Here is a 12,285-nt window from a genome sequence, read left to right as displayed (position 1 = left end):
GGAGTGTCTGGGGGATGAACACATTTTTCCTTTTCCTTCTGGCTCCCACGTGGCTGTGTCAGGCACAGGACATGCCTGCATCTGAACGTTTCTCGGGGATGTTTGTCTCTTCGAGTGTTTGTTTCTCAGAGATGTTCACAATGGAAGGGATGGTGTGGAGCGGTCGGGACTTGGGAACCTGGGGCTACCATCTGGCCTGTGACAGCCCTTCCCAGCAAGGGCTGGTGGGGCGTGGATTTGGCTACAGGCAAAAGGCCTTATTTCAAAGATTAGCCCTTGAGGACACTATCTACTCAAACCACTTCTCTTGTCCTTTGTAGGATGGTCTACCATGGTAGGGAGTGCAGGACTGTTTATTATGTACAAACTGCTCCTTCTAGGATGATGCTGCAGGAAAGATCGAGTGACTTGACGGATTCTAGGAGCTCCTGGAACATACCCCCTCCCCAGCCCAGCCTGAGTGCCCACCTGCTCAGCCACAAACTGCCTTTAGCCTATTCTGTGCCATTCTCAGCTCTGTTCACACCAGCCAAGCCGCGTGCTGTGCACCAGACCTGGTGCCAACTGATGGTCGGGGCCACTTTCTGGAGCGTTTTCGCTGTCACTAACGGTTACCTGCACCTTACCCTTTGCCCAAGTCCAGGAACAATAGGACCCAGAGGGGAGGAGATATGATGTTCCCTCCAGCGAAATGAGTAGGCAAGTTGGTTAAAAATGAAAGCAGGGGCAAGCACAAAACTCACCATTTTACTGTTTGCTGACTTGCTGGCAAGGATGGCCGGAGGGACCCGCCTTCCTGCTCTTCATGCTAATGACCGATGGCCTGATGGAGTTCACTGGACCTTTCTGCCCTGACTGTGCGAGCCTGCCCCTCCCAACTCGTTTCCTGCAATTAGCGGTGTGGAACCTTCAGGATCTCAGGGCTGCCGCCTCGCTCTTCATAAATATCTCCCTTCCCAAGGACACAGCTGGCGCGGGCAGTGTCGCTTCATAGCGGGAGGGAGCCGCGGTGACAACTGAAATAAAATACAGCCATGGTCTGGATCTCAGAGGGATAAACCAGCCAAGTGCAACATCAGAGAAGTCGGTCTGGTCTGTGTCAGCCTCGCTGGAACCGTAAGAGCTTATTCTCTGAAGCTGAAGGCACTCCACCTCTGGCCCTGGATGCTGCCGCCCCAAGCAGGACATGCCCCCCTCAAAGCGGCAGTCTCCCTCTCTTGCGGGGGTCTCTGGCCCCTGATGCAGGGAGACTCCCTTTGAGAGAAGATTCCCCAGGTCACACCCCCGCCACGCACACACTTCAAGTCCAAGTGTTTCCGAGGCCTCGCCTGCCAGTCTGCAGCCATCCTCCGCCTGTGATGAGTGGCTCAGAGGTGACTAAACTCCAAATCCTGTCTGCCTTCCCCTTTATAAATGTGACATTTAAAGCCCCTTTGGCACAGGTAAATCACAGTTACATTTCCAAGGGCCTCTGGTACCATTCCAAATCCTCGGACAGCCAGAGTTGCCAGTGGAAGGCCTCGCGCGCTCTCTCTCTCTCTCTCTCTAACACACACACACACACACACACACACACACACTGCAAGCCTTTCCTTTTTTTATTCTTTTATTCTTTTTTTCTGCTTGGTTCCTCGATGAAGCAATCACTTTCTTTCCCGCAACACCGACTCATTCCCACTTCCTCAAAGACCGAGGAGAGCCCAGGGGAGGAGGGGAGGATTCTCCACCAGCCACAGCTCCCAAAGGAAGTGACAGGGCTGTGAAGGAAGCCGGGTCTGGACAGAAGACCAGCTTCTGGCCCCTGTGGGTGAGATCTTCAGGGATCAGGATGTGAGGGCGAAGTCTTCCCTTCACCGTTGTCACTTCCATTCTTTCCCAGAGCCTCAGGTGTGGTCCGATAGGTCATTTTTCTTGTATATCTTTTCTGGATTCCCTTCCTTCATGGCTGTGTATCTGGCTAATGTGAAGAGATAGTCGCTGAGTCTGGAGGGGCAGAAGCAGGCAAACAGAATGGACTGAAATGAGAGATCAATGCTAACCAGGTCCTCCCTAAACGAGCCTTCAAGGAGGAAATATCAATCACACGCCCCAAGGAGCATTGGGCAGGACAGCGGGTGCTCAGCCAACCCGGGCTTGATGGATGGCACACGAGGCCAGCTTCCGTGTGAGCCTGGCACCCAGCTCTGGCGCCAGGGCTGGGGTGGTTTCCGCAGGAAGAGGCCGCTGGCCTGCCTGGCCTCACGGGGCTGGCGACTTTGGGCCCCGTCCCTGCTTTCTGCACCTTCCGACGACCAGGCCTGGTGCCTCCCAAACTGGGGCATGTGTACAAGTCCCTCGGGAATCCTGGTGATACTCAGATCAGATTCTGATTGCAGAGGACCAGCTGGGCCAGGCCTGGATTTGGCAAGTGTAAGTGACGCCCAGGCGATGCTGGCACTGCTGACTGAGGAACTCACTTTGAGCTGAGGGGGCCTAGGGCTGGCTTCTCAACCTCGGCACAACTGAAGCGAATGAATGAGGGAGGCTAATGTGTGGTCGTCACTCCCCACAATGTGCCTGCGTTTTCTGGCAGGCTCTTCAGATCCCATCTGAGTACCTGTTTAAGAACTTGACCACGTTTGCATCGGTTTCACCCGTCTGGACAAGAGGCACCACGCTAGAAGAGAAGGAGACACAGCATTACACTGTTGTTAGGGGCTCAACATACTCAGGGCCCGGGGCTGAGTCCCGAGCCAGCACCTGCCTCCCGCTGCAGTCTGACTGGGCGTCCTCGCCAGTCTGTGTGCAGACGTTCTAAAGGGTGCTCACTGGAGATGAGGGCCAATGACGTGGCAGCCCCTCCGGGGCCCATCATGTCTGCTGCATAACCCCTGCTGGGAGGCACTCACCCCAAACCGAGGTCCCAGGTGTATGTCCCCTCCCCCAGGGGCTTTGTCACCTGGACACAGGTCTGGTGTCCTGAGGACCCTCCTCTGCTTGGCCAGTTCCTGCTGTCGGACCTTTCTTTGGACCGTCTCCACATTTTTGCTACTATGAGCACTGCTGACGTGGACGGCTCTGGGCAAATGACTTTCCTCCTGAAGCTGAAGCTCTTCTGTGACCCAGCGTCCCTTTACAAACCACTTGGGTCCAAGAGCCTTTCATGAAAAGTGAAACTTTCATGACATGGGGCCATGGACAGAGCTCAGGTTTGGAGCAGACACACCTGGGCTCCAATCTGGACTCTGCCATGGACCACCCAGGGGACCCTGGCCATGGTGTCACCTCTGAGCCCCAATTTCCTGATCCCGGCAGAGTGGGAACTGCCACCACCTCTCTTCCAAGCTTACCACAAGGAATCAATGAAATAATGAATACGAAGCTCCCAGCACAGCCTCGTCTGTTGTATACAGACATTTTATCGTCTTTATTGTCGTTTATCTGTAAAGCTGGGTGGCAGCCTGGTCTATGAATCGTGTTAAATGGAGATTTTGCACAATCACTCTTTTATTTATTTCAATATTTATTTGACTATGCTGGGTTTTAGATGCGATCTTCAATCTTTGTTGTGGCATGCAGTATTTTTTTTTTTTTTAATATTTATTTATTTTGCTGCTCTGGGTCTTAACTTCTGGCAGGTGGGATCTTTTTAGTGGTGGCATGTGAACTCTTAGTTGCGGCACGTGGGATCTAGTTTCCTGACCCGGAATCAAACCTGGGCCCCCTGCATTGGGAACGTGAGTCTTAGCCACTGGACCCTCAGGGAAGTCCCTGCAATTGCTCTTTTAATGTTTCCTTGATAAGGCTGTCAGCAGGTTCTGGGAGGTTCCTTCCTCTCTGACTCTGAATTTGGGGACGGGGGCAGCAGGTGGCTGGCTGGTCTGGGCCCTTCTCCACCCAGCACCCAGAAGTCACCCCATGGCCTAGAGCCAGTCATCAGCTTTCAGGATAAAGGCAGAGCCCTTGGGTGCAGGAGGCCCTGCTCGGCCTGGCCTCGGCTCAGCCTCCGGCCTCGCTGTGCCCCATGCCCCTCACTCTGGACCAGACCTTCAGCCTCCTTTCTGTGCGTTCAGCTCAGGCTGCTGCCTCTGCCCTTGCTGTCCCCTTGCCCTGGGCACTCTGTCCACCATTCTCCCCCACTAACTATTGGCCCCCCAAGCCCAGTCCCAGGCTGGGTCACTCTGGGGCCAAGCACCCTCCATCACAGCTTTCATCATGCTGTGGAGCTTTTTGATCTTTCTGCTCAGCAGAGGCCCCCTCCTGTTTAAATTAACCTGAAGAATGGGGAGCCTTCACTGAAGGCTGAATTTCACACCACCTGAGTGGTATTATGATTATGATTAATCAACTAGACCGCTGGGCCTCCCCTGCTCCCTAGTTGCTGGAGCTGTCCGCTTCAGCACCAGCTCTGATCCCACCAGGGACCACTGTGCCCCCCACTCCCGGGGGCCCCGTACCGTCTCTCAGCTCGGCGACACACGGCCCGACAGAAGTGCAGTGCGGAGCTGCTCTTGCCTCCTGACTGAAAGAAGGAAGCGGGTGTTGGCTGGAGTGGGGGTGGGGTTGAGGGGGCTGGGGGGTGCCCACTGCAGACAGGGAGCTCGGACGGACTGACGGACATGCAGGCTCACCCTGCCCCCAACCCAGGGTAGTATTCTGCCTCCAGGGCCCTACCAGGGCGTAGTCTCTGGGTGTTGTCACTTAGTCGTGTCTGACTCTTTGTGACCCTACGGACTGCAGCCCGCCAGGCTCCTCTGTCCATGGGATTCTCTAGGCAAGAACACTGAAGTGGGTGGCCATGCTTTTCTCCAGGTGATCTTCCCGACCCAGGGATTGAACCCAGGTCTCCGGCACTGCAGGCAGATTCTTACTGTCTGAACCTCAAGGGAAGCCTCTGGGTACCCCTCTCTAAGGCGGGCAGGGGTGGGAATGGGACCAGTGAAGGTCTGGAGGGGATTCGGGGGCTGGGGGACAGCTTCTGTCACCGTTACACATTAAAGGGGGGGACTTCGTCACTGCTGGTGTGTTGGGGTCAACACATGCGCCCACAGCACCCTGCAGGCTGAGGCAGCCGGGTACCTACAGGCAGGATGAAAGCGGTGAGTGGGGGCAGCTGGCGAGAGTATTTGTCGATCCACTGCTCCAGCTCCAGGATGGGCCCCGCCTCGAACGTGGCGTGTTCTGTGGAGCCAAGGAGACCGGCACTGTGTGAGGCCACAGCCCCAGTGTCACAGGAGCCTGCCTGTTCCTTTCCATCCAGGTGCCCCACAAACCACTCCACTGGCTCAGAGGCACCTTCCCTCTCAGGCTGCAAGGCCAGGCGGACAGGGGTCCCAGGTGCATCCCAGGAGAGGGTTCCCTGGGCTCCCACAGGGCCCTCTGAGCACACACCCGGTGCATTCAGGGAGAGATTTACTTAAGTGAGCCTCCCTGGCTGAGGAGCGCGGAGTCGCCAGGGCAGAGCCAACGTCCTGCAGGGAGCACTGGATCTGGGGGAGGAAAGGAAGGCGCAGATGAGAACCTCGTCATGCCGGTCACGCGAGGTCCCCTGCGTCCACACGCAGAAGCTGCTGGGCTAGGGCTGGCAGGTCGCTAAGGAGCCAGCATTTAAAGGCTATTAGCAAACTGTCTGAACCTGCAGAACATCTGCCCTGGTTGGCAAGGGACCTGGCTCCCTTGGGGACATCTGGGTGACACAGACAGTGAGCATCAAAGGCCCGGGGTGATTAGGAAGAACCCTCTCGCCCGACCCTGCTCTCCCATGGGCAGGGGCCCGGTGAGGTCTTTTTCTTTTCTCTAACCTGCCGGCCTTGGTTTTCTAACCTAAAACGCCTGGGCTGAGAGACCCAAGGTGGCAGTGCTTTTTATTTTGATCTTTATTCTTCTTCTTTTTCAATAATTTATTTTTGGCTGCGCTGGGTCTTTGCTGCTGCGTGGGCTTTCCTCGAGCTGTGGCGAGTGGGGCTACTCTCTAGTGGCGAGTCTGGGCTTCTCATTGCCGTGGCTTCTCTTGTTGCAGAGCACGGCTTCTAGGGCTCCGGTTTCAGTAGTTGCGGTGCGCAGGCTCTAGAACGCAGGCTCAATAAGTTGTGGTGCACGGGCTTAGTTGCTCTGTGGCATGTGGCATCTTCCCAGATCAGGGATCGAACCTGTGTCTCCGGCATCAGCAGGCAGATTCTTTACCACTGAGCCGCCAGGAAAGCCTGACAGTGCTTTTTAAACTGGACAGGACAGATCTGCCCTCTGATGAGAAGGCCACCATGGCAGAGTGCTGGAAGCAGGACAGAGCTTCTTGGGCCACCAGGCCGCAGACTGTGCTTCAGTTATATGACCATGTGGTATCTCCATGGCTTCCAGCTTCTGGTGAAAAGTGACTTCACAGTCCCACCCTGCCGCTGGCCACATGCAGCGTTCATGCTGGGGCTGCAGAGAGGTGACCGCTGCCTGGGAATCAGACCCCAGCCCCGCTGGGATTCCTGGCTGCAGGGCCTCGGCCTGAGCCTTGCTTTCGTCCTCTGTAAGATGTGAAAGCTGGCCTCCACCCCACGGGCTTCTGCAGGGAACGCTGGGAACAGGCTGCCTGGCCTTCTGTAGGCCCTGGGGCAGCCTAGGAGAACAAGTCACAGTCCATACCCTTGGGGCCCCCAGGCCATACGCCTGGTGATTCGTATCTGTGGTAGCTCAGATGGTAAAGCGTCTGCCTGCAATGTGGGAGGCCTGGGTTCGATCCCTGGGTTGGGAAGATCCCTGAGTCGGGAAGATCCTCTGGAGAAGGAACTGGCAATCCATTCCAGCATTCTTGCCTGGAAGATCCCATGGATAGTGGAGGTTGGCGGGCTACAGTCAATGGGGTCGCAAAGAGTTGAACACGACTGAGCGACTAACACTTTCACTTTCACTTCAGAGGCAGAAGCGCAGGAGCTGTGGGAGCCTGGGAGAGGCACCAGCTGGAGGCTGGGGTGGGTGACCTGAGCAGCGCTGGAGAAGATGATGTCGAAAGTGTCACTCAAAGTATGTGGCCTAAAGTAAGGGGGGCTCATCGTGTCATTGCACCCCCCTGCCCCCAGGCAAACCCTGCTCAGAGGTGGGCACAGCAGACCAGAAACGACTGCTGTGGGTGCCAACAGTTCCTCACAATGAGGCTGAAGACCAGCCTCCCTCACACAGGAGGTGCCGTGTTCATAGAGCACTCCAGCTTTTAGGCCTCCCAACCTTGGGCAGCTCCTCACTGCCCTGCGTCTGCTCCCAGGGGCCCCCTTGTGCTCCAGTCTGGCCTGGAGGACTGAAGCGGGCCGAGGGCTGACCCTCCAGGGGGCAGCAGACTCAGGTCAGCACGAAGACTGAAACCTGGGGTGTCCTTCGTCCTCTAGGGGTGCAGCCCTGCCTCCATTTCTGAAGTCCTCTCTGAGGGCCAAAGCCTGGCTGCCTCTTAAGGAACAGAGCAGTCATTCTAAGAACCCTACTAACCCCCCACCCAGGGCTCCCCGTGGCTGGGCCTCCCGCATTTCTCAACCTCACAGCCACTGACACTTTGGCCCAGGTCATCCTCTGGGGTGGGGATTGGGGGGTGTCCTGTGCGTTGTACGATGTTTAGCTGCTTCCCTGCCTCCACCCACCAAACCCCAACAGCACTTCCACCTCCAGTCGTGACGACCGAAAACATCACTGGAAATTGCCCCATGTCCCCTGAGGGGCAGAACTGGGCTGAGACCACTGACCTCACATTTCCCTCTGAGAGCAAGCCTCCTCACTCACCTGTGAGGGAGAGTGATCTCTGTGTGTTCCCATCTTACAGATGAAGAAACTGAGGCTCACAGAGGGAAAGTGACTAGTCCCAGGTGACACAGAGAGGAAGTGATGGTCAGATGGCAATTCCAGTTATGGCCACCAGGCCTCAGGGTTGAAAAAAATCCCAGCTCCCGGTAAGACAATGTTACTCACTTTCTGAAGCTCTTCCACAAACGGGTGGCCCTTTTCTGCAATTAATTCCATAGCAAACCTACAAGGAAAAAGGAAAAAGAATTTGCCTCGAATATAACATCCCTAGGCCCCGTCTTGAGTGTTAGTCACTCAGTATTTGAGCTCTGTAGCCTACCAGGCTGCTCTGTCCATGGAATTCTCCAGGCAAGAATACTGGAGTGGGTAGAGATTCCCTTCTCCAGGGGAGCTTCCCCATCTAGGGATCAAACCCAGGTCTCTCACACTGCAGGCAGATTCTTTATCATCTGAGCCACCAGGGAAGCCCTGTCTTGCTGGAAGGTAATATCTTCTCAGGTGACAGACCATTTTGCTAACTGAGCTATCACAGGAAAGGGGTTATTTTTTTGTTGACAATGTTTTTATAACATCATAACCTTACGTATGATTGGGGGTATTTGTTTTTCGTATCACTCATCCAGCCAACAACTCTTTCAGTGCCTCCTCTGACCGGGTCCAGGTGATTCATATGAACAGAGCTGACACAGGCAGAAGAATCCACAGCTGAGTTTTGGCCAGGCCCGGGCCCCACATCACCTGAGGGATGATGGGCTGCTGACTGGCTAATTCTGAACAGCCAATGATGCCAGAACCCACCTTCCCGGCCCTCTGCCTGCTTCATCTTGTGTCTCCTTTTCCGCACTTTTCCCACACACACCAAGGGGTCTGCCCTCTACTCTGTGGGCAGTCTAGCTCCACCTCCCATTATCCATCCTGAAAACCTTATTTAGTCAGGCCTGTCATTGAGAACTGGCAGCCCTGAACAAGTAGGTCTTAATAATTAATAATAATGATAATAGCTAGCATTGTGATTAGTGCTAGCTACCTAGCACTAAGGGGGGAACATGGAATTCTCTCACTCCATCCTCACAAGAACCCAATGAGATTGGATACTTTTACTATGATCATTTGACAGAACGGGAAACTGAGGCTCAGAGAGGCCAGGTGATCTGCCTGAAGTCATACAGCCAGTCAGAAGTGTGTGAGAATTTGAACCCAGGTCCACCTGATTACCATGACCTTCACCCGCAAGGCCACAGCAGAGCTTACGAAGAAGCACTGACAGTAACTGCAGCTCACACTGCCAACAGCCTCCTGAGTGGCTTGTACTTTGTTCTCTAATATTTGCTGCCCCTCCCACCCCACCGCTGGCAGGTGTGTCCACGTGCCTGACTCTGGCCAATGAAACATGAGCAGAGATGGCGTGTCACTTCGTGGAAGCCTTAAGAACCAGCATGGGCATTGCCTTGATCTCTCTTCCCCTCTGTCGTGATTACTGGCCAATGCCAGTAATCGTGTTCCAGACAGAAGCTGTCCCACGAGCCTGAGTCCCAGAGCGAAGCCCATGCAGAGAAACACACCCAACCCAGGACAGGCTTGAAGTAAGAGGATGAAATATCTCTTTGGTGGTGCAAGTCATGAGATGTGGGTACTGTTACCCCAGCAAGGCCTGGCCAATCCTGATGACTTCCCCAAGTCCACCTTCTAAGTCATGAGCACAGTGAGGGAGCAGGGAGGGAAGGGTGAGGCACACAGCCAGGGACAGAAGGTGGCACACGAGCAGACGGGAAGGGTGAAGGGGGTCCGCAGCCCGCAGCCTAGTGGAGCTGACCGGCTGCCCCTGCACCTCCAGGTTCATTGAGGGCAAGCAGCCTCCAGGACTGGCTCTGGAGGGCCGCACCTCAGTCACACCTGCTAATGACCCACTCATACCTGACCTCAAGGTCAATCCTGTCCTCCTTACCCGATGGCTGAACTTAATTCATCTGTAGTTCCCACGGCTTCAAACACCTGGTCGTCTTTGGATCTTCTTTCTCCAGTGAAGGTGCTAGAAAACCCTGTGAGAAATATTTTGCTTCCCAAATTAAAGAGTTGTTTTTTTTTAATCTTGATACACTTTTTTTCCCCTCAATATTTATTGATTTATTTGACTGCACTGAGTCTTAGTTGCAGCATGTGGGATCTAGTTCCCTGATCAGGGATTGGACCCAGGCCCCCTGCATTGAGAGTGCAGAGTCTTAGCCACTGGACCACCAGGGAAGTCCCCTGTTCTGACAGATTTTAAATTATCAAAACAATATATGCTTGTTACAAAAGATAACAGGATAGGATAAAAATATGTACAGGAAACAATGAAAGCCTGCCTGTTCATTCCTCTCTCTCACTATTCAATCTCTCTCTCAGGTAACAGTCCAAGGTGTAACCTTTCACATTGCCTTTCTGAACACACATGTAAACACACACACACACACACACACACACACTTTTATCCAATGGATCCCAAGTCTGGATTGTTCTGCAACTTGCTTTTGTCATTTAATTTATCTGGGGCATCTTTCGTTTCGCATCACACTTGGGTGATGCCTACTGAGATCTGTCACATACTTTTTAATGTCTGCAAAGAATATGGAAGAACTTTAAGATGGAATCTGCCATCTCTTCCTTTGCATTTTTCACCTGTCCCCACCCTACCTTTGTCTCCTGTTTTGGTGTAGATCTTGGGGACCTTGGGAGTCTTCGAGGAAGGCTGTGGCCTAAGGAGAAATACACATCAAGAGCTGGTGAGTGAGGATATACGAAATATCCAGGGAGACACCTTCTTCAGTGGGTCACAGCTTGCTACCTGTACCCTTAGTGTCAGAACTTACCCCTTTAGCTTGGATCTCTTGAAATCTTTCCCCTCTGTTCCTCTTAGTTTTAAGCCCTTTGTAGGCCAGTTTTGTGTCTTGTGACACCTGTACCTGCAGAGTAGCTGATGTATTACATTGCTCAATGAAGACACTCAATAAATATTTGCTGAAAGAATTTACTGATCACTTTCCTAGTCTCTGCACTGTGCTAAGTGAATTATTGGCATTATCTCTTGGTATTATCCCTGGAATATTCCCAAGCCCCAAAGGGAGGCACTATCTATGACGTTCATTTTATGTTTAACGAATCTGTAGCTCACAGGATGAGACTCACCTTTCTAGGTCACTCAGGGAAGAAGCAGTAGGGCTGGATTTTGGCCCAGGACTTATTCTGCAACCCCAAACCACCACTCCTGTTCTACCAAGCCAGGGACTCTCTTTTTAAAAAGTATTTACTTTTATTATTTGCATGCACTGGATCTTTAGTTGGGCACATGGTTTCTTTCATCTTCACTGTAGCATGTGGAATCTTTGGTTGCAGCATGTGGGATCTAGGGATGGAACCCAGGCCCCCTGCATTGGGAGATTGGTCAGCTACTGGTAAAGAATCCTCCTGCAATGCTGGAGACCTGGGTTCAATCCTGGGGTTGGGAAGGTCCCTTGGAGAAGGGAAAGGCTACCCACTCCAGTAGTCTGGCCTGGAGAATTCCACAGACTGCATAGTCCATGGGGTCGCAGAGAGTCAGACACGACTGAGTGACTTTCACTTTCACTGGAAAACCAGGGAAGTCCCAAGCCAAGGGCTCTTGAAAGGGAAAAAAACCACTTCATACTATGAAGCTTCAAGTATACTCTGAAATGGAGAATTGCCAAAATAGGGTTCAAAAAGAGGCATTTTCAAATAGCAACACCTTTAATACAGACTTCAACATTAAAATGTGACATTAAAAGGTTATTCAGAGGTTGAATTACTGGATCTATAAAACATATTAATTCAGTACTAAGTCAGATTCTGAGGTCCGGGATGGGGTGCTAGTTTCAAGGAATGTGATGAGAGCCATCTTTACAACGCGCTGGTGTCTCTCTGTGTCTTGACTGCTTTGCAGACAGGTTAAGATCCGAATTGAGGACCCCTACTGATTGTGAGGTCAAGCAAGATGACCCTCCTGGTTCACGTGGGCTATGCCCAGTCCTGATGGATGCTGGGTTCCGTTTGGACTTGCCTCGTGCTAAGAAATCTTGGTCTCTGGTTTTCCCCGAGCCCACGTTGCCATGGTGACGTCAGGATTAAAGAGGACGTCACCTGGCGATTGCTGCGGTGACCTCCCATCGGTGTGACGGAAACACGGCGACGACAACACAACTCAGGTCAGGTGTCTGAGTTAACTTCTCAGCCAGGTACTCACCTGTCCCCGTCTTCCACGCCCTGGGGGCCGCGGCTCTGGAAACGGGGACACAATAGCTTGCGGGCTCCAAGGCACCCGCGCAAGCCAAGGCGACCTCCCGGGCCCCACACAGCCATGCCCCAGGGCTCTAGTCGAGGGCTGACCCCGCCAGCTTCCCGTCCAGGTTCCGAGGTGACTCCACCTACCGCCGGCCGCGCCACCGCTCAGCCATCGTCTTCTATTGGTCCGGGGCTCTCTCCCCAGGGCGGGACACTCCCAGGGACTTGCTTCCTATTGGTCCAGGGAAGGAGTTG

At 53.6% G+C, this 12,285-nt stretch overlaps 1 protein-coding gene across 1 annotated transcript; it reads right to left on the bottom strand.

Moving 5' to 3' along the window:
* Nucleotides 1-1,580: 1,580 nt before the first annotated feature.
* Nucleotides 1,581-12,171, bottom strand: MMAB (metabolism of cobalamin associated B). The gene is made up of 9 exons (XM_070769712.1): nucleotides 11,993-12,171; nucleotides 10,429-10,490; nucleotides 9,701-9,794; nucleotides 7,921-7,978; nucleotides 5,396-5,468; nucleotides 5,063-5,160; nucleotides 4,437-4,501; nucleotides 2,597-2,656; nucleotides 1,581-1,983 (listed from the first exon to the last, which is right to left on the bottom strand). The coding sequence occupies exons 1-9, from the start codon at nucleotides 12,106-12,108 to the stop codon at nucleotides 1,884-1,886; spliced, it is 726 nt and encodes a 241-aa protein (XP_070625813.1). The 5' UTR covers nucleotides 12,109-12,171; the 3' UTR covers nucleotides 1,581-1,883.
* Between the last annotated feature and the right edge of the window lie 114 nt (nucleotides 12,172-12,285).

Source organism: Bos indicus, chromosome 17 (genome assembly GCF_029378745.1).
Source record: "Bos indicus isolate NIAB-ARS_2022 breed Sahiwal x Tharparkar chromosome 17, NIAB-ARS_B.indTharparkar_mat_pri_1.0, whole genome shotgun sequence".
In the NCBI taxonomy this organism is placed as follows: Eukaryota; Metazoa; Chordata; class Mammalia; order Artiodactyla; family Bovidae; genus Bos; species Bos indicus.
Note: the sequence above shows the minus strand (reverse complement) of the source record. Positions and strands in the feature narration are given on the sequence as shown.